Here is a 27,518-nt window from a genome sequence, read left to right as displayed (position 1 = left end):
CAGTCCTCAAACCGCACAAAACAAAACAGATTTCCCAGATATAACTTGTGTGAATAAGTCTTGCGACAGAAGCTGCACTGGTATTGTATATTCATTGTAGATTGTGATACCTTATAGGGGCACAACATGAGAATTCTTCATAAATGAAATTATAGTTTACTGAGCTCTCAAACCAGGTTTCTTCATTATACACTTAAAGAAGAAATCTGTGGGGTTTTGAAATGTTAGTCCCATATAGGTCACAGCCTTCAGGGAAAGGTTAGAAAACAGATGTCCCCGGTATCTATACGCATTCTACAATATATCTGATTCTGTATAGTTTGTACAATATTTACAAATTTCTACATACCTTTATTGCTTTCTGTATGTTGATGCAAGAATCTCTTATGGTGAGCAGTAGCTTGTTAAATCGGCCCAGTTCTTGCACAAGCACGGTGTTCATACTTTGGGTGTAGGTGGTTGGATATCTCCTCATTGCAGCCTCTGTATCAAAATTCCCAGGGAGTTTGCTCAAGATATCTGCAGCAACTTCATAAACCATTTCATCTGAAGATTTTGCGCCATCACCTGAAGTCCGTGACTATCAACAACCAATATGATTAATATCAACTAATATTACTAACTGACGATATGCGTTTCTAGCTAATGTAGAGCTATTTCTAATGTACTTATATCTATTTTTCCAAGAAAATGAGGAATAGCATTTTATCTATAAGGAGGTAGAATGGCAGAGCAAGTAAGGTACTGGTTTTGAATATATAGGTTCATGGGCTTAATTTATACCAATGGTTAAAATAGCATAACAAAGTAGTAGTATTGTGACTGGTTTTAAAATGAAATGTCAACATATTAAAAATAGAGCAAATCTATTCAAACCATATTTAAAATAAATATTTATATAATATTTGTTATAAAAGCAGAGATAATTGATTCTAAATTAAATCCCATTTTCTTGAACAAAGAACATAGCACATGCTTGTCTAAGATATAAATGTAATTGTGGTTGCAAATAAAAAAAACAAAGGTATTCTTTACTACCATGCAGAAATCCCCCCAAAAGCCTACATGAGTAAACCCATATAATGTTAGTACCTTGTCCCCTGAGCAGGTCCTGCTTTAAAAAAAATTAATACAAAAATATCAAGTAAAAACAAAATGCAAAACAATTCTGATTAGCAATACTTTGACCACTGATTCATGCTAAAACCACATACACTCAAGTAATTGCATTGCCCTGCCCTTCCCAGGAGGTAAATAAAGGAAATAAAGAAGAAAACAACGCAAAAAATATCAGTGTAGTAGATAAATTATATTGTGATATTCAAACAGTGGGTAAGTATAGCACGTACATCATAGTATTTATATTCTCATGAAAAGGGGTATTTGGTTAAACCCTTTGGCCAAAGCAGATACCTGCATTAAACGGGTTGCCTTGACGTGGCATGCAGGCTTACAAATGCTTTGGCCAAAGGGTTTAACCTAATACCCTTTTTCATGAGAATATTATTTTATCTTAGCCTAATTGGTAGGAGCGCAGGAATCGTTCTTTTTGTTTATTTATATAGCGCCATAAATGTACATAGCGCTTCACAGTAGCAATACATGTTGTAATCATATAAATGTGATTCCCACAGGCTGCAACCGAAATGGAGGCCATGGACATCTCAATGGGTAGTTAGTTCCCGATGTCCCCGGTATCCACCTACATTTGTCCGTGCTTCTGCTGGCTCGAGCACTACTGTAGGTGTCCTTCCACACTGACGGCTTATGCTGATTACACTTGCTAAACTCAGATGGCAGATGATGACGTTACAGGCTGTGTCACTGAGTAAGCGACCAGCGTTATGCAGTCAAAAATTCTAATTGCCGCAAGCTTGTAAGGCAGTAACACTGTATCTGGAGTACCAAATCCGTGCAGAGATTGCACCCTAATTCCTATGCGTTTCGTAGTTAAAAACGACTTCTTCAGGGAGTATGGATGCTTCATTTTGGTGCAGTTTATATACCCCGTGGGCGGGTTCCCTGTGATTGGACAAGCGGGAAGAGGGGGGGGGGGAGTATGCGACTCCAATCACAGTAAAACATTCCGCAGCTGATCTAATCTATAAGACATATACTAGTTAAAAACTTAACACTTTAATACAATATATAAAATTAAATACATAGTTAGTAAATTACTACTATTAACAATCAATACATACAGCTGCAGCGGCTGTTATTCTAAAACTTCACGGCGCCGATTCCGTGTGCTCTGCTGTACTCCACGCAGCATGAACGCGACCAATCGACCCAGGCACCCGCGCTTATCGTGATTGCTTTGTTAAATTTCATGGATTGTGTTTCTTTGGGTGCAATGAAATGAATGAATTGTAATGTGTACAGTACTGTGCTACTGTGTCAATTTAAGGTGTTTAAAAAGCAGAACTCTAAAATGCAATTTTCTGCCCTCGCCGCACTCGCGTCTTAAGGCGGTATGGTTGGAAAACATCACGCGCCATGACGGGTATTCCAAGCGGTAAACGGGGCGAACTTTTAGAATAACGGCCACTGCAGCTGTATATGAAAAGTATACGTGATAGTATTTTATGTTGTGTATAACTGTTTTCTCTTTCATTTAAGAGCTTGGAATTTTTTATTAAATCCATTTCAATCATATATGTATTGATTGTTCATAGTAGTCTGATACAAACTATGTTTTTTATTTTATATATTGTATTAAAGTTTGAGGTTTTTAACTAGTATATGTCTTATAGATTAGATCAGCTGCAGAATGTTTTACTGTCATTGGAGTCGCATACTCCCCCCCCCCCCCAACCCCCTTGCTTGTCCAATCACAGGGAACCCGTGGGGTATATAAACCACCAAAATGAAGAATCGATATTTCCTGAAGAAGTAGTTTTTAACTACGAAACGAGTAGGAATTAGGGTGCAATCTCTGCACGTTTTTGGTACTCCAGATACAATGTTACCGCCTTACAAGCTTGTGGCAATTAGACTTTTTGACTGCATACCGGTGGGTCGCTTACTCAGTGACACAGCCAGTGACGTCATCAGCTGCCACCTGAGTTTGGCAAGTGTAATCGGCATAAGCCGTCAGCGTGGAAGGACCCCTACAGTGGCGCTCGAACCCGCAGAAGCGCGGACAATCGTGGACGGATACCGGGGACATCAGGAACTGACTACCCATTGAGAAGACATCCAGGACCTCCAATTTGGTTGCATCCTGTGGGAATCGTCGCTCAGTGTGGGAACCAGCTGTCTTTGCCACGTTGGTAAAATGTCCATAACATGTCATGCCTATTTGATTTTACTATCATGTACGTGCAATATTTACCCGATGTTTGAATATCACAATATAATGTATCTACTACACTGAGATTTTTTACGCCGTTTTCTTCTTTTTTTCTATTAGCCTTTTAGGATGTTTAGCCATCCTAATTAAACTGCAGCAGAATCTCATAACAACACAGGTTTTTCACTATATATGTTGTAATCACTTACATATGTGATAGACACCATTTTGAACAACACCTGTTTTTGATTATTCACAGTATAATAACCTGTGTTATATTTATTTACACGGCCCTGAGGAAGGTCTCCCTGTGAGACCGAAACGTTGGCTTTCGTGTATCTGTTCATTTCAATACAGACTATTTTGGATTACCCCTCGTTGGTTGCTGTCTCTTTACTGGTCTTTGGGCTGGTTCGTATGATATGTGGATCCCTATGGGACTAGCAACTGCCTTTTGCCTTACATTAGAGTGCTGACTGCTTGCTTTATATATATATATATATATATATATATTGAAAAAAAGAAAAAAACGCAATCCCATTTAGCTATTAAAAATGTGGGCAAAATGTAATAATCCTCCTCAATTAACCTATTAGGTTTTAATGAGCACTATTTAAGTCCATCACCTACTCCCTAGGTCACAACCCTGTAGAAGTCGGCGCAACAGCTGACGAAATGCGTAGGTTACGTCACTGTGTCCACCAGCTGATTGTGGGAGGAGAGCCGAGTACATGAGAGGAGTGGGGAGTGAGAAGTGGTGAACAGCAGTCTGGTTGATACCGGCATCTGAGAGGAAGGTGTCAGCTTAAGTGTGGTGGGATTCAACACAACAGTACAGCAGTTAAAGATCTATCTGCTGCATCAACCCTTGTTTGGAGGAATCTGGCTATCGTGACAGGGTTATACAGGAGACAGGACAGAGTCTCTAGTGTTACCCTGATCAGCAACACAGTATACTTGCGTCGCAGATTGGCAGCACAGCTGACGGAGGGACGCAGACACCCCTTGGGGTTCATCGCGTTTACACTCATCTGGTGCGACCGTTCCCATACCCCCCTCTGCCTTTCCCTTGGATCCTATTAAGAAGAAACATCCCACAGCTTATCACGGCTATATCTACCTTCACATTTGTTATTTATCAGAGTCACGCTACTCCCCACTGTTGCTTCAATCACCATCCTGTCGGGCAATAAGTGCTTTATTTCAATCGAGTGCTACTCCCTCACAATAGAATCTCTGGACACAGTTTTGGACATTGATTTGTTCCTCTATTTTTTATTCACATATATATTGATATATTGTTTTATTGTTATGCTATTTCTGTATTTGTGTCATTTGTACGATCAGTAACCAACCTTCATTGCCTTTATTATATTTTCCCCACATTTTTAACAGCTACATGGAATTGCGCTTTTTTCTTTTTTTTTCAATTCTTTAGGATAGGCATATCTTTTTAGAGCTGCATCCTATGTTACATTCTCCTGACCAGTGCCTGATATTCTTTACACGATATTATTATAATATTATCACTTATTAATTCACTTAGTGCCATTTCCAGCGCTGATTTGTTTTTATATATATATATATATATATATATATATATATATATATATATATATATATATATATATATATATATATATATATATACAGTGGTTGACAAATCACCAAAAAATCTACTCGCCACACAAAAAAATCTACTCGCCACCTAGTACCAAACGTGTGCTGCTTGGGCCAATATTTAGTCGCCCGGGGGTTAAATCCACTCGCCCGGGGCGAGCAAATGTATAGGTTTGTCGAACACTGTATATATATATATATATACACATTATATACATATATATATGTCAATGGAGAGAAGTTGGCACTCACGTGTATGCAGTAAAAGGTAGGTGCATGTCCTTTAGCAGTAGTTAACAGGCAGGGGTGTTCCTCACAGCAGTTGTGCAGCCGCAGCAACGCAGTAGGAACGAGACAGCACTCAGAGGTAATTTTCAAAAAGATTGTATTAGAGTAGGTGGCACAAATGCCAACGTTTCGGTCCTCACAGGTTGACCTTTCTCAAGGCACTGCGGCTGCACCACTGCTGTGAGGAACACCCCTGCATACATATATATATATATATGTTAATCACAAGTCATATTCACTTTTTGTTTATACTTAAAAAAATTACTTTTTACATTATCATAATGTAAGTATTAGTTTTGAGCATATATTGTGTTATGTCCAAAATTAAACCAACACACATCCCTTCAAATCCCCAGTTTACAGTTGACCCACTAATTGGTAGGCAAGTGTTTGTTATACCCATAAAGCTTTGTTCAAATCCTGGTATTAGCTCTTTTTGACCTTAGGCATGTCAGTTCATATCCCTGAGTCTTAGGCCTGGGACATAGTAAACACTTTTGTGCTGCTGCTCGCTGTTGCTTGCTGCCGCTCGCTCTACCAAGAGCTTTTTACTGTCCTGGCAGAGGAGACAGCAAGCGCGCTTGGGAGGCGGGTATCACTGTGTGTGTGTGTCACTTGGTAGCTGTCAGTGTGTGTGTGTGTGTGTGTGTGTGTCTCTTTGAAGTGGTCTGTGTGTTTGTGTGTCACTGGGGAACCTGTGTGTGTGTATATGTGTGTGTGTGTGCGTGTATATTATATAATATTTCAAAAATAAAAAATAAAAGACATGTTGTGAGAATAAATTATTTATTAACATTGTGCAACTTTAATAAATATATTCACACTCACACCTCACACACATACACACTCACACATCACACACACATACATACACACACATACACACACACACAGACATACACACAGACAGACACAGACACACACATACACACAGACAGACACAGACATACACATACACACACACACACACACACACACACCTCTGTGCTGGCTCTGTGCTGTGCTGGTCTGGTGGCTCTGCTATCCACCGACACAGTAGGGGAAAAAAAGGCTGCAGCCCCAATGGATGGGAGCGGTCGGTCACGTGACCGCTCCTCTGCTCCCCCAAGCGGCAAAATTTCAAAGTCTCCTGTCTCTTCTGATTTTCTCAGCCTCCGCACGCATCAGCACGCATGCGGAGGGAGAAACTATAGCCGCGCTGATTACAGATGCAGGGGCTTTGTGCATCTGTTCAGCGCGGCTCAGCCCGCCTCAGCGACGCTGATTTTACTATGTCCTAGGCCTTAGGCATGAAAAGTTTGTTAGCTTGTTGGGTCAGGGACAGTAAAATAATATGTACAGTGTTGTGTACTGCTCGCTATATTGGCATTGCGCTTTGGAAGAAAAGCTCTATATAAAATAGGTATTATATTATCATCAATAAATATGAAAGAGAGAAGCAGGGGAAGTTCAGGTAATAAGGTAAATATTTATTGTTATGGTGGGGCCTACCCTTTGGGGATTGCCTTGGGGAGATTGTAGGGTTATCTTTTGGAAAATATATGTAACTAAAGCTCCCTCTTTTAAAATATGAAATATACATAGATTAATGATATTTGTAGTGCTGGGTTTTAAGCATCATTAAAGGTAAAAAAAAAAAAATAGTTGAGAATCTAGACATATGTACATTTCTACTTTTGCTCTTAGACAAAGTCACACTACAACAGCACTCCCATAAACTATAAGGTTCGACAATCCTATATTTTGGGTGAACTTGCAAAATTGAGAATTATGTATATAAAAAACATATAGAAATATTTTTCTGTTGTCATTTAGAATTCTGGCCTTGAAAGTGCATAGACAGTGGATAAACATACTGTAACAAGGTGATTTACATATGAAAACCAATAACACAAAGACCCAAATAGAATCAAAAACATTCAATGAAGTTAAATAGGTTATAAAGAAAACCAATTCCCTGGAGACCAATACAAAGGTTTGATACATATTTTAACGACAAGACCATAACCATATCAAGATAAATATGTAACAGAAAGATTTCCCAAACCCTACATTGTACACTGTGAAAGAAAGCACAATTTCACATTGTAATGTAATAGAGTTATTGTTAATACACCAGTTGCTTTAACCACTGTACTATGTTAAGACATAATTATACAACGACATTAATAGATTCAGGATTCAGCATAAAATCTGCTATTTGTATGGCATATACAAATGTAATTTGATTTGTGTTAATAGAGCAGCGCTTATGGCTTTGTATAAAATCTATGCAATGAAATATGTGCTTTTCCTCAGTTGCTTTCTATTTATTTCTACAATATTACTCCTATGTATTTTTTGGAGCATATTCTGTCTCAGTCATTGTACAATTGTAAAACTAAGTTCAATACAGGTTAGAAAGTTTTAGAGCAAAAAGCCATTGTATTATTGCAGGATACAAAATTTCTCCTATTTTGACACTACTGCATGGACCATAAATATAAAAAACCAGAACAAAGGTGTGTGAAAAAGTAGCACATACACTTTAATATATCAGCTACCAATAATTTGCGGGTTCAATATATTATAGTATCAGTTATTTTTTCATACATATGTGGGCTTCTCACATATATTACATTTAATTAGAATTTGTGACTGATATCACTGATATCACTGCATCTTTACAATATAAATCACAGTAGATTTATGATTGAAACATCTATACCTTTATGAGTAAGAATAGATAGAGAAACATTATTGCCCATTCACAGTCTTGGCAATTTTCAAATATTCATATTGGTAAAAATTCCAACATTCGTAAAAAAAAAATCCCAATTCAAAAAACTTTTTTTTTTTTCTTAAAACTGGATGAAGTTCACTTAATATTTAACATTATGCCTTAAGTAAGTTGAAATTCCTTTTCAACTTTTTATTTGTGAAAACATTCACAGAGCATTCTGGAATTTTTTTGCACATCTCTAGTAATGGATAGAGTTGGTCACATTTTTGGTCATATTTATACAGTATGATGGTATAAAATCCAGTGGTCAAAGTGTCTTTAAAACAGTAGCTGTACAGTGTTTGTCTAAAAAAAAATCTAAATTTATGTAACATTGAAGAAAATATATTTTTACAATATATATGCTTTTAAAAAAAAATGTATATAGTAAATGGGACCCCTAGTTTGTCAATAAAAAAGTAGAGTTACTCAGGAGCTGTAAATATACTAGACAAGGACATCCATATGGCACAGCTACAGCTATAGATTCTACTATAAGCAAAACACTTGATAATGATACAGTTGTCAGATTTGTAAAACAGTTCTGCTTTTGTGTCATTTAGGCCGATTCCTTGAGACATCATTATTTGTTAACTTAAAAGAGCATTTCAAGTTAAATGCTGCCCCCCCCCCCCCCCCCGCGCTTTTTTCAGGATAGGTGGGAAGCAGGTGGTCTCCATAGCTACACCGCATTTATTTAGGCTCTGGTTCCCAAGATACTTACCTCCGTAGGTGCTGCCAGTGCTTTTTGGTTCTTAAATCTCCCATGGCACCTGAGCCAAGCTTCCCATGTGCCCATGTGCCGCAGGAAATTTAAAAACCTCCAGTTTCCCCAGCAAGGGATGATACCGGGGGTACCTTTTGGAGTTAAGTATCTCAGGAACTTGGTGACCACAGAGCTGAAATCAACGCCGCCCCCCTCAGTGACCCGCCGCCGCCGAGCTATGAAGGCGGGGGAGGGGGGGAATTGGAGATGTGAAGGGGGGAAATCACAGCTGTGGATGGGGGGGGGGAATGGAGCTGTGAAGGGGAGGGGGGGAAATCGGACATGTGAACGTGGGGGGGGGGACACGCAGCTGTGAAGGGGGGGGGGTGCAGAAAGCAAGGGGGAGCAGGAAAATTAAATCCCGGGCAACGCTGGGTATATCAGCTAGTACTAATGTAAAATGGTAAGCGAAACCAGATCTTTCACTACATTTATTGTTAAAATTCCCTAAAATCCAGCAAAGTTAAGTATTTCTTGTCAGCAACATTTTCATTTTTAGAAATGTATAATTTGGTACAAAATAATCAGGGATATGTTTCAGAATTGTCAACTGATGATTGAACGGTTTCTGGTAACATAATTGTCTTTAAAACTGGAGAAATCATTTGGAATCGGTGTCATCTGCTTGTGACCTTGAAAAATTTGACCCACATTTACTAGGAAGTGATACTCCATAAGGGCCATATTTAAGAAACTGTGCTGGATGGTGTTTTATGGATTAGCACTGCTTAGTAAATACAGTATAACCCAGCATCTCCAAGTTAATGGCACTAAAAATTAGATTGCAAGTGTGTGCCTGATATAATAATATGCAATAACCTGATCATTATGCTTTAATGATGTCTTACTTCTATATAAATAATAGAGTTTTAAACATGTCAGTAATATACATTAAACTGTGAAAAATAATTACATGAAAAATTAACTGTAGTTTTCAAACAGCTGAAATGCATACATTTCCCAGTTGATAATTCTTGTTTTATTTTTATCTCACAATTAAAAGGACAGTAGTTAAAATAACTTACTCTAACTCCCTGGTTGTATATGATTCCATCAATAAGAACAGTATGAGATACAGCGGCCGTTATTCAAACATTTACCTGGGTAAATCTTGCGTTATGCCGCGTGGTGTTGAGAGATGTTCCGTTGCAGACATAATGGTATATTGGATTAACACAGCAGGGGTCCCTGCTGTGTTAATCCTACCGGGGTCTGTATTAGTGACCATTGACTGCTATAGTATCTTATGCCCTTATTATATGGATAAGATGTACTACTATAACAATCAATGGGTATAGTGGGTCGGGGTGGGTGGTTAGGCCTCATGGGTGGGTATCGGGGCAGGTTGGGTTAACCCTTAATCACTTTAGCGGTTAATAACTGCTATAGTAATTAAGGGGCTAGGGGTCATTAGATTGTATTTATTGTGTATGTTTTCTGGAGGACATGGACCTGCAGTATGCTGACGAGGACAACTTTAACATTGGCAGGGGTAAGTAGAACGGTTTTTATTTACATTATGCTGGCTAATGTTGTGTTTAATAATGGGCAAATAATCTATTATCCATATCTGGATAATAGTTATTTTGCCCCTTATATATATATATATATATATGTATGCATATGTATGTGTTTGGTGTAGGGGGGGGTGTATTTATTGAAATGTAGGCCATGTTTATTTTTTTTAATACAGGAATCATAGGCCAGTGGGGACCTACTGGGACTACCCAAGGACCCACGGACACCTGTGGGGAGGAACCGGGGGCCCCACAGCTGTGGGGGCCACGGGGACCACCTGAGGCCCCCCAGACACCCGTAGTAACCACCTGGGGGCCCCCAGACACCCATGGGGGTGACCCAGGGACCCCCAGACACCCACAGGGACCACCCATGGACTCTGTTGGGGCCCACGGGCACCCGCGGGGACCACCTGGAGGTCCACGGAGCCTAGCGGGGACCAACCAAAGGCATCTGTGGGAACCCCCCGTGTGCACTGTGGGGCCTGCGGCCACCCGTGGGGACCATCTGGGGAACCCATCAGCCTGTGGTATTAATCCTGTGTCTACTTGTAAATGGTCTTTATAATGTACGTTATGTATATAATAAATAATGAAATTATACAAATGAAAACTAATGACAGTGATATGTTTAATTAGTTTAAATTGGGTTATTGACACTGTTTGTTCTTTATTGTGACAAGTATGCATATTTTTTTTAATCTGGGTTAGTAAGCATTGTAAACATAAGTGTTTACTGCTCACATATCTGCCATTATGTTTCCATATCTAACCTTCTTTCCTAACTGGTCCCATGACGTGACTGCATGCATAAATCTGATTATATTACTAATGGAGTGGATTTACAACCACCCAGCATTAAGGTCCAGACCCACAGAGGTCCATTATTGATTTAACAAGGCATTCATCTAATGTAACAACTTGTTAGATGCTAACATGCATCTTCAAAGCTCAATAGCAACGTAAAGTCCAGATTTCAGCTGAAAAGGGCATTGTGTTAAGTATAACGGCCATTAGTGCTAATGATATGTGTAGCGCACTTTCCCCAACTCCCTGGGAGATATGGCGGCTACGGTGTGTGTGGTGCGTTACCTGTGGCTCACAGGAGGCTTGAACCTCCACTGCTGGGAGCCTGGGGTGTACCTGATCCGATGGGTGACAGCACCTCCACCTGCACGGGATCTAAACTGCCACACCCGGGCGCACTGATGTTCTCAGATGGGATCCACGGATCCAGAGTAGGTAACTTTCCTGGAGCCTTTGCACAAATTTGAAGTGCGTCGCGTTGTGTATTCCGTCTGCTGACACCCTCAGTCGCACATCCACAGGCAGCCCGGCTTCTCGCCCAAACATAAAGAAGTATTGGGAGAATCCCGTAGACTCATGGCGTGTATAGTTTTACGCATGTACCAGGGTCTCCACATGCTTGCTCCACTGCTGTTTTCTGAGCGCCTTTCAGGTTACCAAACATGTCTAATAGTGTCCTGTTAAATAGCTCCGGCAGAGGGTCTCCCTCGGAGTGGTACGAGGTTGTTTGGGGCTTGAGTAACTCCCGGATCAGTTTCCTCTCAAAGTCCCAGCCTTGATCTGAATGAAGGCGGTTAGGTAGGCCATAATGGATGAATTACCGCGCCCACAGGATCTTCACCACCGTGATTGCCTTCTGATTTTGGTGGGGAAGGCTTGAGCGTGTCGTGTGTAATGGTTTGTGATGACCAACACGTTGCCGATGCCTCGGGCATCGGGTTCAATGCATAGAAAATCCATGCACACCAAATCCATGGGTCCCGAACTCTTCAAGTGAGCCATTGGTGCGGCTCGAGTAGGGAGGGTCTTGCGCTGGATGCACCGTGAGCATCACCGGCAGTGTTGTTCTACTGCCTCTCTCATCCGTGGCCAGAAGAACCGGTCGCGCAACAGTCCGAAGGTCTTTTCTACGCCTACTTGGCCATGGTCGTTGTGCAGAGCTTTCAGGACCATATGTTGTAGGTTCTGGGCAGAACCAGTCGCTTTCTATCCGGTTGGTTGTGGTACTGTAACACCCGATAGAGTAGACTGTTATTGATCTCAAATTGATGTATTTTAGTATGGCGACTATGTCGCTGGGAGCACCTTTCAGGATTTCAGGCTTGTTTTTCTGAATGGCCTGTCGGATAATGCCGGCTACTGGATCCCGTATCTGATATTGTATCATGTTCTTCCATCTAATGATCTTGTCGTGAGTGATATTCATCCCTTCAGGGTCAAAGTAAGCAGCGGGGATGGCTTTGGAGTTGCATCCTAAGGAATCTGCGACCCTCAACTCTGAGAAAGACACTATCTTCTATGACAGCTGCTGTGTTGCACATAGCTCGCATCCCTGGTCCAGGGATCTGCTCCCAGAGGTCATCATTTGGAGTGGTGCTCAGTTCAGGTCTTCAGGATAGGGCATCCGCTCCGATATTCAGAGGTCTTAGGTTTATATTTCAGGGTGAACTTGTAGTTCGATAGAGCCGCCAGCCATCGGTGGCCGGTAGCATCCAACTTGGCTGATGTTAATATGTATGTTAACGGATTGTTATCTGTCCTCACTTCGAAACTGACGCCATAAAGGTAATCATGGAGTTTATCCACGATTGCCCACTTGAGAGTGAGAAACTCTAGCTTATGTACCGGATAATTTTGCTCGCTGGGGGTCAGACTGCGGCTGACATAGGCCACTGGTAGGAGGCCAGTCGGATACTTTTGGTGCAGGACTGCACCTAATCCATTGAGACTTGTGTCTACAGGAAGAATGTAGGGCTGTTCCAGATCAGCATAAGCTTGGACGGGTGCCTCCGTTAAGCTTTTCTTCAGGCCAAGGAAGACCCACTCGCAGTCGGTCGTCCATTTATCATCGAACGGTTGCTGAGCAGAGGTGGTCTTTCCCCTGTGTCCTTGGGGTATATTTTGAGGATATTGTTGAGGGGCTTGGCCTTGCTTGAATACCCCTCCACAAAGCGTCGATAGTAACCACAGAAACCGAGGAAAGAGCGCAACTCCATAATGTTCCCACATTGCAGCCAGTTCACCACAGCTTCCACCTTGGCCGGATCAGTGGCAATCCCATCGGCGGACACGAAGTGTGGCAGAATCAGCACTTGTCAAGGGACAGTTTCAGACTTTCTTGACTCAGATGGTCCAGTTCTTTTAACAGCCGTTCTTCATTTTCCTCCAAGGTCTTACCAAAGACGATGATATCTTCCACGAGTGGACCAAGGATTCCCGGGGATTCATGTCACCGATGGTCTTCTCCATTAGACGCTGAAAGGTCGTGGGACCTCCACAGATGCCTTGGGACACACGCGTAAATTGATAGAAGCCCAGGAAACCAATGAAGGTAGTCTTCTCCTGGTCTTCAGCACTCATCGGTGTCACGGAAGACCAGGTTTATTAACACCTTTTTATACCGGGATCATTGATTGAGCAAAGGAAGGAGGTAAAATAAATTGGAATTTATTTCAGGAAAAGACATATACACAATGTAACACAATTTACAGTGTTAACGGGAACGGGGTTAATGAATAAAACTATCCTTAGAATGAAATTCGCAAAAATGACCTCTGTAGGAGCACTTTTCCTTGACCGGTAGGTACTCACGAAAGTCCTGGGACTGATTTCGGCATGCAATGCCAAACGCGACCGCAACGTTCTCAAAAGCAGGACTTAAAAACTTTTCTGAGTTGAAAATCCTTGAAGCCGACTCGCGTCTATTCAGTACAGAGCATCTTTGAATTTGCCGCTGTTGGTTTGGCGCTTGGAATCTGCGCTCCTGATTGGCTGCAAGTCCCCTTATGGGTTTCAGTGTCTCCTTCCCTAATATCTACAGCATATCAGAGCGTGGGACTTTTCCTGCCAGCCAATCACCGATTTTCTGGTATTGTAAAGCCGGGAGGGCACCTTTCCTCAGTCTGTAGAGGGGCATGCGCCAACCTGGCACCTCTGCCTCTTTGCATACTGAGCCCATCCGCTGTCCAGGCTCCAGAGAGTCTGGGCTCTGGCAAATGGTGGCCGGATAGCCCTGTGGTAGCCCAGGATGTGGGTACTCAAGCAGAACTGCACTATCCCTCCTGTTCTAACACCTTGGCATCCCTGAGGCTTTCAAATCCTGACTCCTCACAGACCCATAGGCACCAAGCTTGGTAGCCATCTGGTCTGCCTGGAATCCATGACTTGGAAACCCCACAGTTCATTTACAGGTTACCAGTACCTTATACCTATTAAATATAATTCTTTAATAAAATATACTGTGTCCTGTCTTATGTGTGGTTAAAATATATAAGTCTCTGTTCTGGTGTCAGGGATGGAGTGAGTGTATATAGTACCTACACTCACTAGCCTCATACTTGGCACACTTTAGAAAAATAACTTTAAAAACTTTTACCCACACGTAACCACTCTCAGCTTTTTCACTTAGCTGGAGTGCCCCCTGTACCCCTATACTAGGTGCAGGGTATCTGGGCATGTATCTGGGTACCACTCTTTATACTGGGGACCCCTCTGTCTACTAGGGACCCCGTGGGCGATCGCATGTCTACATTAACCCCTTCATGCCCGGTCACCTTGTCTGGCAGCTGCTGCAGCAGCTTTCCTGGCGGTGAGTCGTAATAGCATTTTCAGAGTCAGAGTTTGGCCGGAGCAATGTGCTTGGCTGGATCCGAGAATCTCACTCGATTCCCGGATCCAATTCCTGGGGTATCCCATAACTCTGGAACCCTGATACATAGCCACATTCTGTAAAGACTTTCTCTGACAAACCCACCCTGAAACTTACAGCCTATAAATCTCCTGGTCCCAGCATCCCAGGAAAGGCAGAACACACAGAAATCTTTAATGTCGCTTAATTTGCACACAGTCACAGTAATGCATTTAGGACATCTGAGTCCAAGAGCTGACACTCTAGGACCTCAACACACAGATCAGGGGTAGCCAAGTGGGCTGAACCTTTATTAGTGAGCCTGGTTAACCCCTTCACCATTACAATCGGTACCTGGTAGTACCCGGACCTAAAGTCCAGGACACTGAAGAGTGTACTGATCGGGGACGGTGCGATTGTTCAGTGTCCGGTAGTCGACACACAATCTAACCGACCCATTCTTCTTTCTCACGACCACGATGGGCGAGGTGTAGGGACTTCACGGATTCGGTCACCACCCCAGCAGTCTCCATCTCTTGTAAGACGTCCCTTACATCGTCCACATCCCGAGGGCGATGTGACGAGACCGTTGGCGGAAGGGAGTGGTGTCACTGAGCCAGATAGTGTGTTCGGCATTTCGGCAGCAGCCCACGTCCATCTCACCTGTGGAGAATACAGCCCGGCGTTCTTCCAATCTGGCCATTAGTTGATCTTTCCACTCGGCCGGCAGGGTTGAGTCTCCGAAGCTGAAAGGCAGCTCGGCTGGATGCTCTGACCCCACAGCGGTGTTCATGAAGCATAGTTTCCACGGGGGTGACATGGTATATTCGCCCCAATCTTCGCCCCTGATCAAAGGCCATGGGATATGGGGAGATATTTTGGATGAATACTTTAATCCTTCCAGGAATCTTGGAGGACTATTCCCGCACTTCTGGCACCAGCTTTTAGCCTAGCCGGGCGTCGGCCTTCTGGATGACCTTCTTGTTGGTCAGGGTCTACAACATCATTTGTAGCCGGCGTAGGAAATCGGATAAGTCTTTCCCCTCCTTCTGTTTGAGGGCAAAGAATTGCACCAGCAACGCACTTGGGTCGTCCTTCTGTCCATAGGCCTTGGCATGTAAGTTCATTAACCTCGGCCTCTGCATGGTCTTCGCGGTACAGCTGTAAGAGGTTGGAAGCCGGTGGCCGTAGACACCTCACAAGTCTCTTAACCGCGTCCGTGCACGTCCACTCTGACAGAACTTGAACGGCATGGTCCCGCCATTCTCCAAACACCCCTATTCCCACAGGTGTGGGTCATGTCCCAGAGAAGGCCTCAACTTGTGGTAGGGCGGGATCAGGGCCAGCTGACTTATCTTCTCAGTAAGTTTTTGCAAGGCCTCCATGAATAACTGAGCTTCACCTGAACCGCAGGCACTGTGGCAGCTTAATACGGACCGGCGGCTGCCGGCATCGCTCCCTGGGGGAGAGACGGTTAGGGGCGTCTGACACTCCTCTACGCTTGGGGCAGCTCAGGTGGCCTCTGTTCTGGTGCCCAGTCTAGAGTAGATAAGTGGACTCCCACCTGGTGGGGCGTCAGGGAGCTGTAAGAACTGCGGGGCATTGACCACCGTAATGTCACAGCGACATTCAACCAGGAGGGTACTCCACTGGATGTCGGTATCCAATTTAGCGTCCACCACACAGGCTTTTGTGAACCCGGTATCTGTCTCAGGTCGGTTTGTAAGCTGGGCAAAGGCAGGGAGACTTTGTGGAGGAGGGTACCTGCCGGGTGGTCCCACACCCGGGCACGCTGATGTTGTCAGATGGGGTCCACGGATCCAGAGTAAGTAACCGCGAAGACTCCACCTCTACATTGGGTCCCGTGTGGATTGTACCACCTTTTAAGAGTCTCTGTGGTCGTAGGTGTCTGGTCCCAGACCATCTGAGGACAGGATACAGCTGTGTCCTGTCTGTATCCTTCACACAGGTACTACACGGGCAGTGTCCCTATCTATGGGCCTGTCCCTGCAGCAACCACCAGCTGAAGGGAGTCGGGGCCTAGCTGGGCCTAATAGGGGGTATCTGGCCTAGTGCAGGTGCCACAGACACCTGCACACATAACCTACACTTTCCTTATCCCAGCTCCGACTGGCGTGGTCCCTGGCGCACCAAAAGTATCTATCTGGTTGCAGGGGAATCCAGCTGTGAGATTGGCTGCTGCAGCCCATGTGTCTAGCAGCCCCAGGGGCTGCTGGGGATTGTAGTTCCCCTGCGGAGTACTTGATGCAATAGCTGCTGCTGTAGACTGTTCTGCACATGCACGAGGGGAGTACCAAGATGGCCACCGCAACTATGGGACACTGCACATGCGCAACTCCCTATCATGCTTGTGTATGCATATCCAAGATGGCGGCGCCCTCCTTAGTCAGGTGCCGGAGTGTTCTGGTCATGCGCCCGCCCGCAGCCCCCACCACAACCTCCTGCGCCTGTGCCACTGGTTCCCTCGCTATCACGGAGGTGAGCGGGGAACCACAAAGGGGCCGAGGGGAATCCCAGAGGGGGCTACATATGCAAAAGAGGCGTTCCCCCTAGCAACGCCTATCCAGAGAGCTTCCTTATAGTTAACACAGGGATTTAACTTGCTGTTAGGTCATACCTAAAGGTGGCATTACTCCAATTCAGACCCTCAAATATGAGTTGTAGAAATGGGAGACTCTCCCCTCATTTCAGGGTCTGGATGGGAGTAACGGCACTTTTAGGTAAAACAGACATAATGCGAGACACACTATTTAAATAATAATCCCTGAAGAACAGAGCATTACTGGCTAAAAATGCCCTGGCTGAAGAGCGTATACTTAACTAAAAATCCACGAAGAACACGGCATTACTGGTCAATAATAGCCCAGCTGGGTTAAAGTCCCTCGGCTTTGTCTCGGGCTTTCAACTCTTCCAGCCAGGGCATTTTTGACCAGTACTGCCCTGTTCTTAGCAGATTATTACTATTATAGGCATATATGTTTTTTCATAAACAATATAGACACTTTTGTATAGTTATATTGATTATTATAAACATGATATTCTACATTTTCTTTTGTAATTTTACTGTACTTGCTTATTAAAATTAAATTGTAAATACACTAAAGCTCTACTAATACACACGCACACACACCCCACCTCTATACACAAACACACATACTGCAGCCCACACAAACACACTGCAGGAGTATTAAGGGTTGAAAACTGAAGTATTGCTCCAATAGCATTTCAACTTTGCGTTCAAGGTGTTTTGCTCCAATTTTGCTCCACTTGGATTAGTAATTGGCGATGGGTAATAGCAAAAGCTAGTGGAGGATATAATGCAATATCATAATATTTTGCATCTAGAACGGCAGTTTTCCTTTCTTCGCATTAAATATATCTGGCATAGAAGGCATTACCCTCTATTCCTAGGTGATAATCACCAAATATAAGAAACAATTAACAAGATCCATATTTTAGTTACATGTGCAGCTGGTCACACACGTGCAAATTCACAAAGCTGAAAATCCTTCCGATTTCTGTAAAACACACACCAATCATCCAGATTGCACCGATTTATACATATTGCTGCCATTATTGTACTTTGAGAATGCAAATTACAGCTTTTTTAGAAAACTAACCATCAGTCATTACTTTCAGTTTTTTATTTTAGTACAGCTGCAAAAATCAAGCTACTTCGACATACATACTTATAAAGGAAAAACATTGTGAAAGTTCTTATACCTGAGTAAGAAGAATATTGTCAAAAAGTTGCTGAGTTTCTGACTGATCCTTAGTGATATCGGCATTAGCATTCATCCCAAAGATCTCAGGGGATGGGTTCAGTGGAAGGGTCTTTGTATACTCAATATAGTGGTTGTACTGAAAGAATAAAAGGTGCAATGTCAAAAAGGGTCAGTGTTTTACTCTCAGCCATCAGCTTGCTAAATCTACTTCTTTGTCTTATTAGATTTTTTGTATGCAACATTTGACATAACAATGACAGCAGGGCACACCTGTATGACTATTTTGCTCTGTTATCGACTATTATTTTATGAAGGATTATTGATAAAATACCATGCTGGAGTCTTGTAATGTATGTTTATGAATACCGTATTTCCTCGATTCTAAGATGCACTTTTTCCCCTTACATTTTACCATTTCTGAAATCAAGATGCGTCTTACAATCTATGTCATTGAAAAACGGGTATGGTTCCTGTACCAATATGACCACTAATGTAAGTCAAGTGAAGATCACGTGATCTCCTACATTGCAGAATGATGTTCCTAGAAGGCGATGCTGCCAACCCTAGCGCAACGCCCTTAGTGTTGAGCAGGAGGTTGCTGTTGCCCTGTGGCAGACTGAAGGTGCATTCATTTAAGTTGTCATTGCCTGCACATGTGCGAAATAGCCATTTAATGTAGTTTCTTTTTTCCCCGAAAATTGTTATTACATCAATGGTCTGTCTTACAATCAAGGAAATACGGTAATTGACACTGGTAGCAACACGTGACTTTTTAAAATGTACACAGTGAACGTCATCACATTTGTGCTTGTCTTCTACAGTATGAAAGCAGTGATAGTGTTATAAACGTACAAAGGATAAATATCCAAATTTAACCCTACAACTGCATTTATGACATTCCCTGGATGTCATAATGGCTGGCATTCTGTCGGTCCTTATGATGTTCATGGTCGGTCATGTGTTAACCGCTATATTCACGATCCCAGAAGCCTGGTGGCAGTACTGGACTTCCAGCAACAAAAGGGTTAAATAGTGAGTAAGCTGAAAGTGACATACTACGCATATTCATTTGCATGTCATTACCAAGAATTTGTGTCTGCAGTTTAACCACTGTATGACATGACTATGTCATGGAAATAAAGCAGGTTTTGGGTAAATATGGAAGGCATGCAAATGTGCTCATGATTTTCTCTATTTTCTAAAAATTGGAATCATTACAAGTATCATTTAGACTTTTCAGGTCAATAAGCAAGCCTGCATACAGTACTTCTGTGAACACTAGCCACAGGTGTATGGGTACATTTTAAGCCCAAATAAAATGTTATATGTGTAGTGCCAAGTGCCTTTAGGTTTTAATTGTGTTGGACTATCTTTGGCAATAGATTAGGCCAGAAATCCATAGGTTGCTCAAATAACTAAGAATCAGCACAATAATTCAGGATATAAATTCATCAATACAATCCAGCCTGTGATACTTACAATTACAATTCACTTTAAGCAGAGCAGATGGAATTTAGTCTGTTACATTAAATTAAGAATTGATATTTAACGATGTGCTGGTAATCAATGACTCTAATCTTTACCCCCAATGGACTATAATGGTGCATTGCATGTGATAGCATCAAAACTTATCATATTATAACATGAAACCAACATCCATAGGTGGTTATTCGTAAAGGTCAAACAGAGATCCCTACTGATTTATTATTATCTTTTATTTGTATGGCATCAACATATTCCACAGCACAGTACAATGGCGAAGGGAGATCAATAACATTGTATGATAAAATACTACATATATGAGAAGAAACATTGAGACAATAAGGAGGTACCTGCCCCAAGGAGCTTACAATCTAGAAGAAGGGGAGTGGAGACATAAGGGTACTGTTTGTGAGTTTCTTAGCAAGGGTTTTGCAGTAAACATCAGGACTCTAAATATGTAATTCTAGGATGAATGTCAAAGAAAAAAGTCAGGAGAGTATTTGATACATCTCCTTGAAAAGGTGTCTTTAGGGATATATATACATTTACTGTATGGCTCAAAAAATGCACTTGCCCAGTCACCTGTGGCAAGTAGCTATCCGGCATTCTTCTCCTGCAAATTTTAGTTTTTCCCCTGCAGCTCCTTTCAAAATGGCCACTCGGCGTCATTTGACATTTATTATTATATTATTATAGAACACCATGCAGGAATTGAACCCTTGATCGTTTCATATACCAGTCCACTGCTCTAAGCACTACACCACAGTGTGGATGGAAAAATATCCTCTTTAAACAACCCTATGGTTGTTTGGATGGTGTATTCTAATTGGGTGATTGACTGCACTATGCAGTGTATGTTAAGTTTGTTTAAAGAGTCAGCTTCATCACACCATACTGTGGTAGCAGTTAGAGAATTGCACTAGCATATGAAGTATAGAGGTTCAATTCCTGCATGATGTATTATAATTTATATATTATTATATACTTTATATAATACATCATGCAGGAATTGAACCCTTGATCTTTCATATACCAGTCCACTAGCTCTAAGCACTACACCACAGTGTGGATGGAAGGTTATCCCCTTTAAACAACCCTATGGTTGTTTTGATGGTGTATTCTAATTCATTGTGCAGTATATGTTAAGGTTGTTTAAAGAGTTACAATCATCACAACACCTTGTGGTGTAGCAGTTAGAGAATTGCACTAGCATATGAAGCATCAGGGGTTAAATTCCCGCATTGTGTATTATATAAAGTATATGAAAAGGGCCATGGGATGCTGGAAAGAAGCATGAGCTGCTGCGGAGTGGCACTGTGTGTGGTCTGGTTGCTGCACCTGTCCTGGTGTGTGTCTTGCTCTGCTCTTGTTGCTGCCATGCACCGCGAGGCTGAGCAACAGGTATTATCTGATGTTGTAGGCTATATTACAGGTCTCGCTACGACCGAGGTTTCCTATACAAGTCCTAATTGCAAAGTGTATAGCCATGCCCTTTTTTATGCGCATCTAATGCCAATACAATGGCATCTGCTCCCACTTGCGTGTTGTGTGTGTCCCACTGCAACACACCAACAAGAGAAATAATGGCTGCTAAATCTGTAGGATAGTGCAATTGTCTTTTATTTGACTCTGTAAGGTATGGGAAGCCAATGTAGTGACTTCCAGAATTACTTTATTTTAGCAATATTGAAAAGGTGCAAACGACATGATTTGGAGAGGTACTGTAGGGTGGGATGAAGGAGAGTGAGTAGTCAAGAATGACACCAAAGCATCCAGCTTTGTGTATCGAGATTATGGTGGCGTCACCTATTGTAAAGGATGAGAAGAATAGAAAGCGCACACTTCCTGTTGCAAATAAAATTTTACTAGGTTAAAATCACAGGAAAAAATCAATCAACAATACACTCACAAACATCCGGTCAGTTTAGGCAGTATGTGGTAATCCACAGATGTGTGCTGGAGTTGTGCAGGGTTGTCTTTGCGTGGGGATACTATGCCAGCTGCTACAGCGCGTCCGCTGCCTGCTTCCGCCCCCCCAAGGGTTGGAGTGCCCTTCCGTGTCACGTGACAGCTTCAGACTGCGTCACCACGTGATCTCCTCAAGCTCCCCCACCTCCGTAGGGTGTCGCAACAGCGCGGCACTTCAGGGATGATCTCACCACAGCCCGGTCTAACAAAGTCAGCCCGCTCCCTGTCTTCTCCCTCACACTGCAGTACTCTCACAGTCACGATCCTCCTTGCACCATACAAGTCAACCTACACCCCTGATGAAGAAGCCACGCCTCGAAACATGTAGGGTGACTTGTATGGTGAAGGAGGATCGTGACTGTGAGAGTACTGCAGTGCTGAACTTCGTGAGGGAGAAGACAGGGAGCGGGCTGACTTTGTTAGACCGGGCTGTGGTGAGATATTCCCTGAAGTGCCGCGCTGTTGCGACGCCCTACGGAGGAGGGGGAGCTTGAGGAGATCACGTGGTGATGCAGTCTGAAGCCGTCACGTGACACGGAAGGGCACTCCAACCCCTGGGGCGCGGAAGCAGGCAGCGGACGCGCTGTAGCAGCTGGCATAGTATCCCCACGCAAAGACAACCCTGCACAACCTCCAGCACGCATCTGTGGATTACCACATACTGCCTAAACTGACCGGATGTTTGTGAGTGTATTGTTGATTGATTTTTTTCTGTGATTTTAACCTAGTAAAATTTTATTTGCACCAGGAAGTGTGCGCTTTCTTTTCTTCTCATCCTTTGCCGTTATCACTGAAGTACTGGGTTAGTACTTCCATCTGAGAAAGCAGCACCCTCCTGGATTTTTTCAGCAGTCTGGACTGTTTTTGGACTCAAATTTCAAATGATTGGACTCTAAGGTTGTATTTGAACTACTTTGGGGTCAATCAGAGGACATATTTACACTCTTTTTGTTTGTTATTGAGCGCCTGTAGCTGAACCTTATATAGTATTTAGGCACTGATAATTGTGATTGTGGAACTGATCAGCAAGTCTTTCCTACAGTCACCTATTGTAAGTAAGAAATACGGTATAGCTGTACAGTTACAAGGAGAGAAATCATTTTCTAACATGTTAAATTTGAGATACTAATTGGGCATCCATGTGAAGATAGTGGAAAGACATTGACGTGAGACTGGAGAAAAGGTAAGAGGTCGGAAGAGGAAAGGTAGATTTGGCTATCAGCAGCACAGAGGTGGTAGTAAAAACCGAATGACTGTTAGTTTACCAAGGGAAGACGTATAAATGGTGACGAGTTGAGGTCCTAGGACAAAGCCCTTGGTGCACCAACACCCTTCTTGTGCTTAACTTATTATATCTTGATTGATGGGAATACTGTCAGGAAGTTACATGCTAGCCATCTCTTTCATAAATATAATTTCTTAATAACTAAGCCACAGTGGTTCTCAAAACTCCTCCTTAGGCTTTGAGAGAATAACTCAACATTCAACATATGTGCATGTGCGTTGGTTATTCTTAAAACCTGAAATCTGAATTTAGGAAAGTACTACTACTTTCTAGGTACTGTACTGGCACCAAAAGTGGTTTTAAAAAGTTGTGGCACTATGATTTTAAAATTGATATTTATTAACATTGGTCCAAAGTTCTTAGATCTGTATTTTTAAAAGATTTAAGCGATGTTTATGAGGGAAAACCTGAAAGAGCGTATTTCAACCCACCAAAACCTATGTTGCCTAGTGGTTAATCCGGCACTGCCTACAGAGGTTAACAGCAGTTCCAGTGGAAATGTATTGATTAAAGTACTGATCAATCAATTCTTCATTTATTTATCATTGTTTGAACCAAGAAGTTGCCAATGGCTATTTGTCTTTTCACTGGGTCCCTCAGTCCATGTGATATACCCTTCAGATCAGCATTTTTGGAAGCTTGAAATTATTACAGACAGAAAACTGTCAGTGAGTGCATCAATACCTGCGACCTATGAGGTCACTGTTCTTGAGTGGCTCAGAGGTAAGAAACTACCTAATGGCCTTATAGGAAGAGAGCAAAAGGACCTATTTTCAAGGTGTAGGAGCATGGCTGTCCTACACTAACAACCTCCAAAAAAGATGGAGGTCGACATAGGAGATGGCTGTATTAAGAAAGAGGCCTTCGACATTGTCCAAGATGGACGCAGTGAACTTAACAGCTAGTAGTTTCCAGTTTTATATATACAACATGCTAGCACATCAGAAGTGGTGTAGAAGCAAAATATAAATTGTGCAGTGTGAATTGCTGCTTTAGAAGTTCTCAAGAAAATCCAAAGTGTACTCACATCTCCATCAGCCGGTGCATAATAGAAACCACTGGAATCAAATTTGTAATCTGTATTTGTAATGATCTCTGGGTTGTAGAATTTATTCAAAATACTGCGCAGTGTACGTCGGTCCCAGTCATCAGTTACTCTTCCTCCATAATTACACTCCCCAGTCATATATCGTACAGCATCATATGGTACCTCCTAGAACATGAAAACACAGTTTGTAAATGTTAGAAAATCTTTAGGGGCCTATGCAGAGAGCAGCGAATTTTAAAATTGGCGAATTTATTAAAAAGTAGCTTTTTTGGAGAGTTTTATTCTCCATATGCAGAAAAGTGCGAATTCTGCTATGTTTAACATGGATGCGTGTGGCGAGTTTAAATTGGCGAGATGCGCGCTTCAGAAACGTGTAAAAACAAATTCGCGCCTTTTTTTTCCCTTTGCAATGGCCGCGAGCGGCAGCTTCTTGCCAGTTTTTTCTGGCGAGGCAAAAAGGAGACAATCGCGCCATTTTATTGGCACGAACAGCCGCTAGATGCCGTTCGCGCCTCTCTGCATACGGATATTTTTAAAACTGGCGAGATTGAGGTTCTCGCCAGCCGCGAGGCGAGTTTTACAAATAGAAAAGAAAAATTGGCGCGTTTTTCGGAACTCGCCATTTTCTGCTGCTTTCTGCGCGATTTTCTCCAAAAAATGGCGAATTTCGAAATAGCGCTGCTCTCTGCATAGGCCCCTTAGTCTTTAAAAATCCAGGTACATACATGAAATCATGCAAGAAGGCATCATAAAATTCCCAGTTATTATGTTTTAATGCACTTGCAATCATTTGTGGAAATTGTTGTTATAGTGCTATCTCTTGTCCAATCAGAGGAGACTTATTTAAAGAGAATATTCCTGAGGGAGCTGTGAAGTGGTGAAACGCCTAGATAGTATCCAGGGAGCAGAGAGAAACGCGTCCTTCCTGTGGGCGAACATCCGGGGACCTGATCCGGAAGTGTAGAGACCCTGCATGTAATGCCAGCATCCGAGAGACACAGAAATATGTATGTGTATATATGTATATATATGTATGTGTGTGTGTGTGTGTGTGTGTATATATATATATATATATTTATATATATATAGCAACTGTAAATATTCCTGTATATTCATTTGCATGTCTTAGACAGGTCTGCAACCCTGTCTTTCACCATTATCACCCAGCAAACAGCACTTCCACTGCAGCAAGGGATTCTGGGAAATGACATGCAAATGAGCACACAGTGCCACCTTTTATCTCATGCTCACATTACATGAGCAACCCTTAACCAATGCATGCTGCTTTAAACACAGCTTTTAAGCAAGGACTTGGGAGATGCAAAGTCAGTTAACCCACTCACAGACATAAGTTGCTTTATGCTTTACTGTGGAGGGTTTTAGTCACTTTTTTTTACCCACCATAACCTTTATAGTGGTGGTATATATATATATATATATGAGGCTCGGCAAAGCAGTTCAGTGGATACATCGTTTGGCTTGATTGGTGGTGCAGCAGCTAGAGGCAGTCAGGAGAGGCCTCGGTTTCCTGGAGGGACTTCCGTTTTGTGCGGTAGAAGGAGACCGCGCACGAGAGGACACCATTACAGGCTCGAACGGCACCACTGGCTTATGAGGGCCAATCTCATAACTGCTTTCAAATAACGCTTTACTTGTGAGTGGGCATTTGTCTGGTTTTAAATGTTCCATAAAATTATTGGTAAACTTTAATGCACTAGGTGTGCGCCTGTTTTCTTTTCTTTTTTCTTTCATATATATATATATATATATATATATATATATATATATGTATATGTGTGTGAAAAACAAAAGAAAAACAGGCGCACTCCTAGTGTATTAAAGTACAAAAAATATTTTATAGGACTAAAACATATAAAAAGCGCACTCACAAACAGAGCATATAATCAAGCATTTATGAGATATACTCAATCGCCATAGACTGCAGGGTTCCACGCCACCAATTCCTTTGGTGCTTCCTCTGCTGTACCAGATCACTCAGCAAGATGTATGGGTACTACTGGCACCGGATGATGTCATCACTCAGCGTACCGTTGAAGGTATCCTCCGGTAACAGCACCTTCAGCTGGCACTATCCAACATGAAACACTGCATACACCGCAGTCAGGGGGAAATCGGCAGCCCAAAAGCAGTCCTCAATAGCCACAAATGTAGTCTCTCTGCCCGTGAGTAATAGCTAACGTTTCCTAAAGTAGCGAGCACGTTAGCTATTACTCACGGATAAACCACTTGCCAGGCACATTAACAACTGCCACCAGAGTGACCTCACAGCCATCAAATTCCTGGATATCGACCAGTTCTCCAGCGGGCCTAGAAGGGGTGATTGGGACACTATGCTCCTTCAAAAAGAAGCCAAGTGGATTTATTCACTCAAAATATTTTCACCAAATGGCCTTAATGAAGGCTTCCTATTCACCCCCTTCATTTGAATTACAGTACCCCTGTCCAACTTACCTGCACTAGAGATGATTATGTACAGGTGCAGCAACATCTCTCTTCCTCTCTCACAACTGGCATTTAGAATGTATCACAGTCAGTTTGGACACCTCTATATCAACTTGATCTGAATTGGGGGACTATGATTTCGGCACAACTATTTAAGGACACTATACATTGACTTTTAAGTGGTAGATCTGTATCCACTCGTAGGGTCGTTCTTATAGACTACCCTATTTTCATCCTCTTACAACATCGTACAACATGATCATAAATAATTAAAATAATCAATGCACTTACCCAATCACTCTAGAAGAAGGAGTAATTACATTCTTGTGCCAAACCGTATCATTCATTTAAGGCACTTCAATATGCATTCTAGACCAACTTTTTGTTTATTCATAAACTTATACCAATGTTAGGCTACCTTACCAACAACCATATATCTAGTTGGGCAGTCTCACTAGTATGCAATTACCTTAGAATGCATTTGTCGCTATCCACATATGCTATTCATTGTATCTTACACCGACAGTGTCTTTACTTGTGCTTTACAGACATGTACACAGTGTGGTGCACATTGGGATCTTTAGACCAATAGGATTGCGAGATGTCGCTATAAAACCTCCCCTTTTGC

At 42.4% G+C, this 27,518-nt stretch overlaps 1 protein-coding gene across 1 annotated transcript in view; it reads right to left on the bottom strand.

The window, feature by feature from the left end:
* Window positions 1-27,518, bottom strand: part of DNAH7 (dynein axonemal heavy chain 7) — a 330,067-nt gene that overhangs the window by 21,603 nt on the left and 280,946 nt on the right. The window contains exons 57-59 of the mRNA XM_075610041.1: window positions 24,407-24,592; window positions 18,643-18,780; window positions 350-580 (exon numbers count right to left, since the gene is read on the bottom strand). Coding sequence (XP_075466156.1) covers window positions 350-580; window positions 18,643-18,780; window positions 24,407-24,592 — 555 coding nt within the window. The remainder of the gene's footprint in view (window positions 1-349; window positions 581-18,642; window positions 18,781-24,406; window positions 24,593-27,518) is intronic.

This window comes from Ascaphus truei, chromosome 7 (assembly GCF_040206685.1).
Source record: "Ascaphus truei isolate aAscTru1 chromosome 7, aAscTru1.hap1, whole genome shotgun sequence".
NCBI lineage: Eukaryota > Metazoa > Chordata > Amphibia > Anura > Ascaphidae > Ascaphus > Ascaphus truei.
This window is presented reverse-complemented; position numbering and strand designations above follow the sequence as displayed.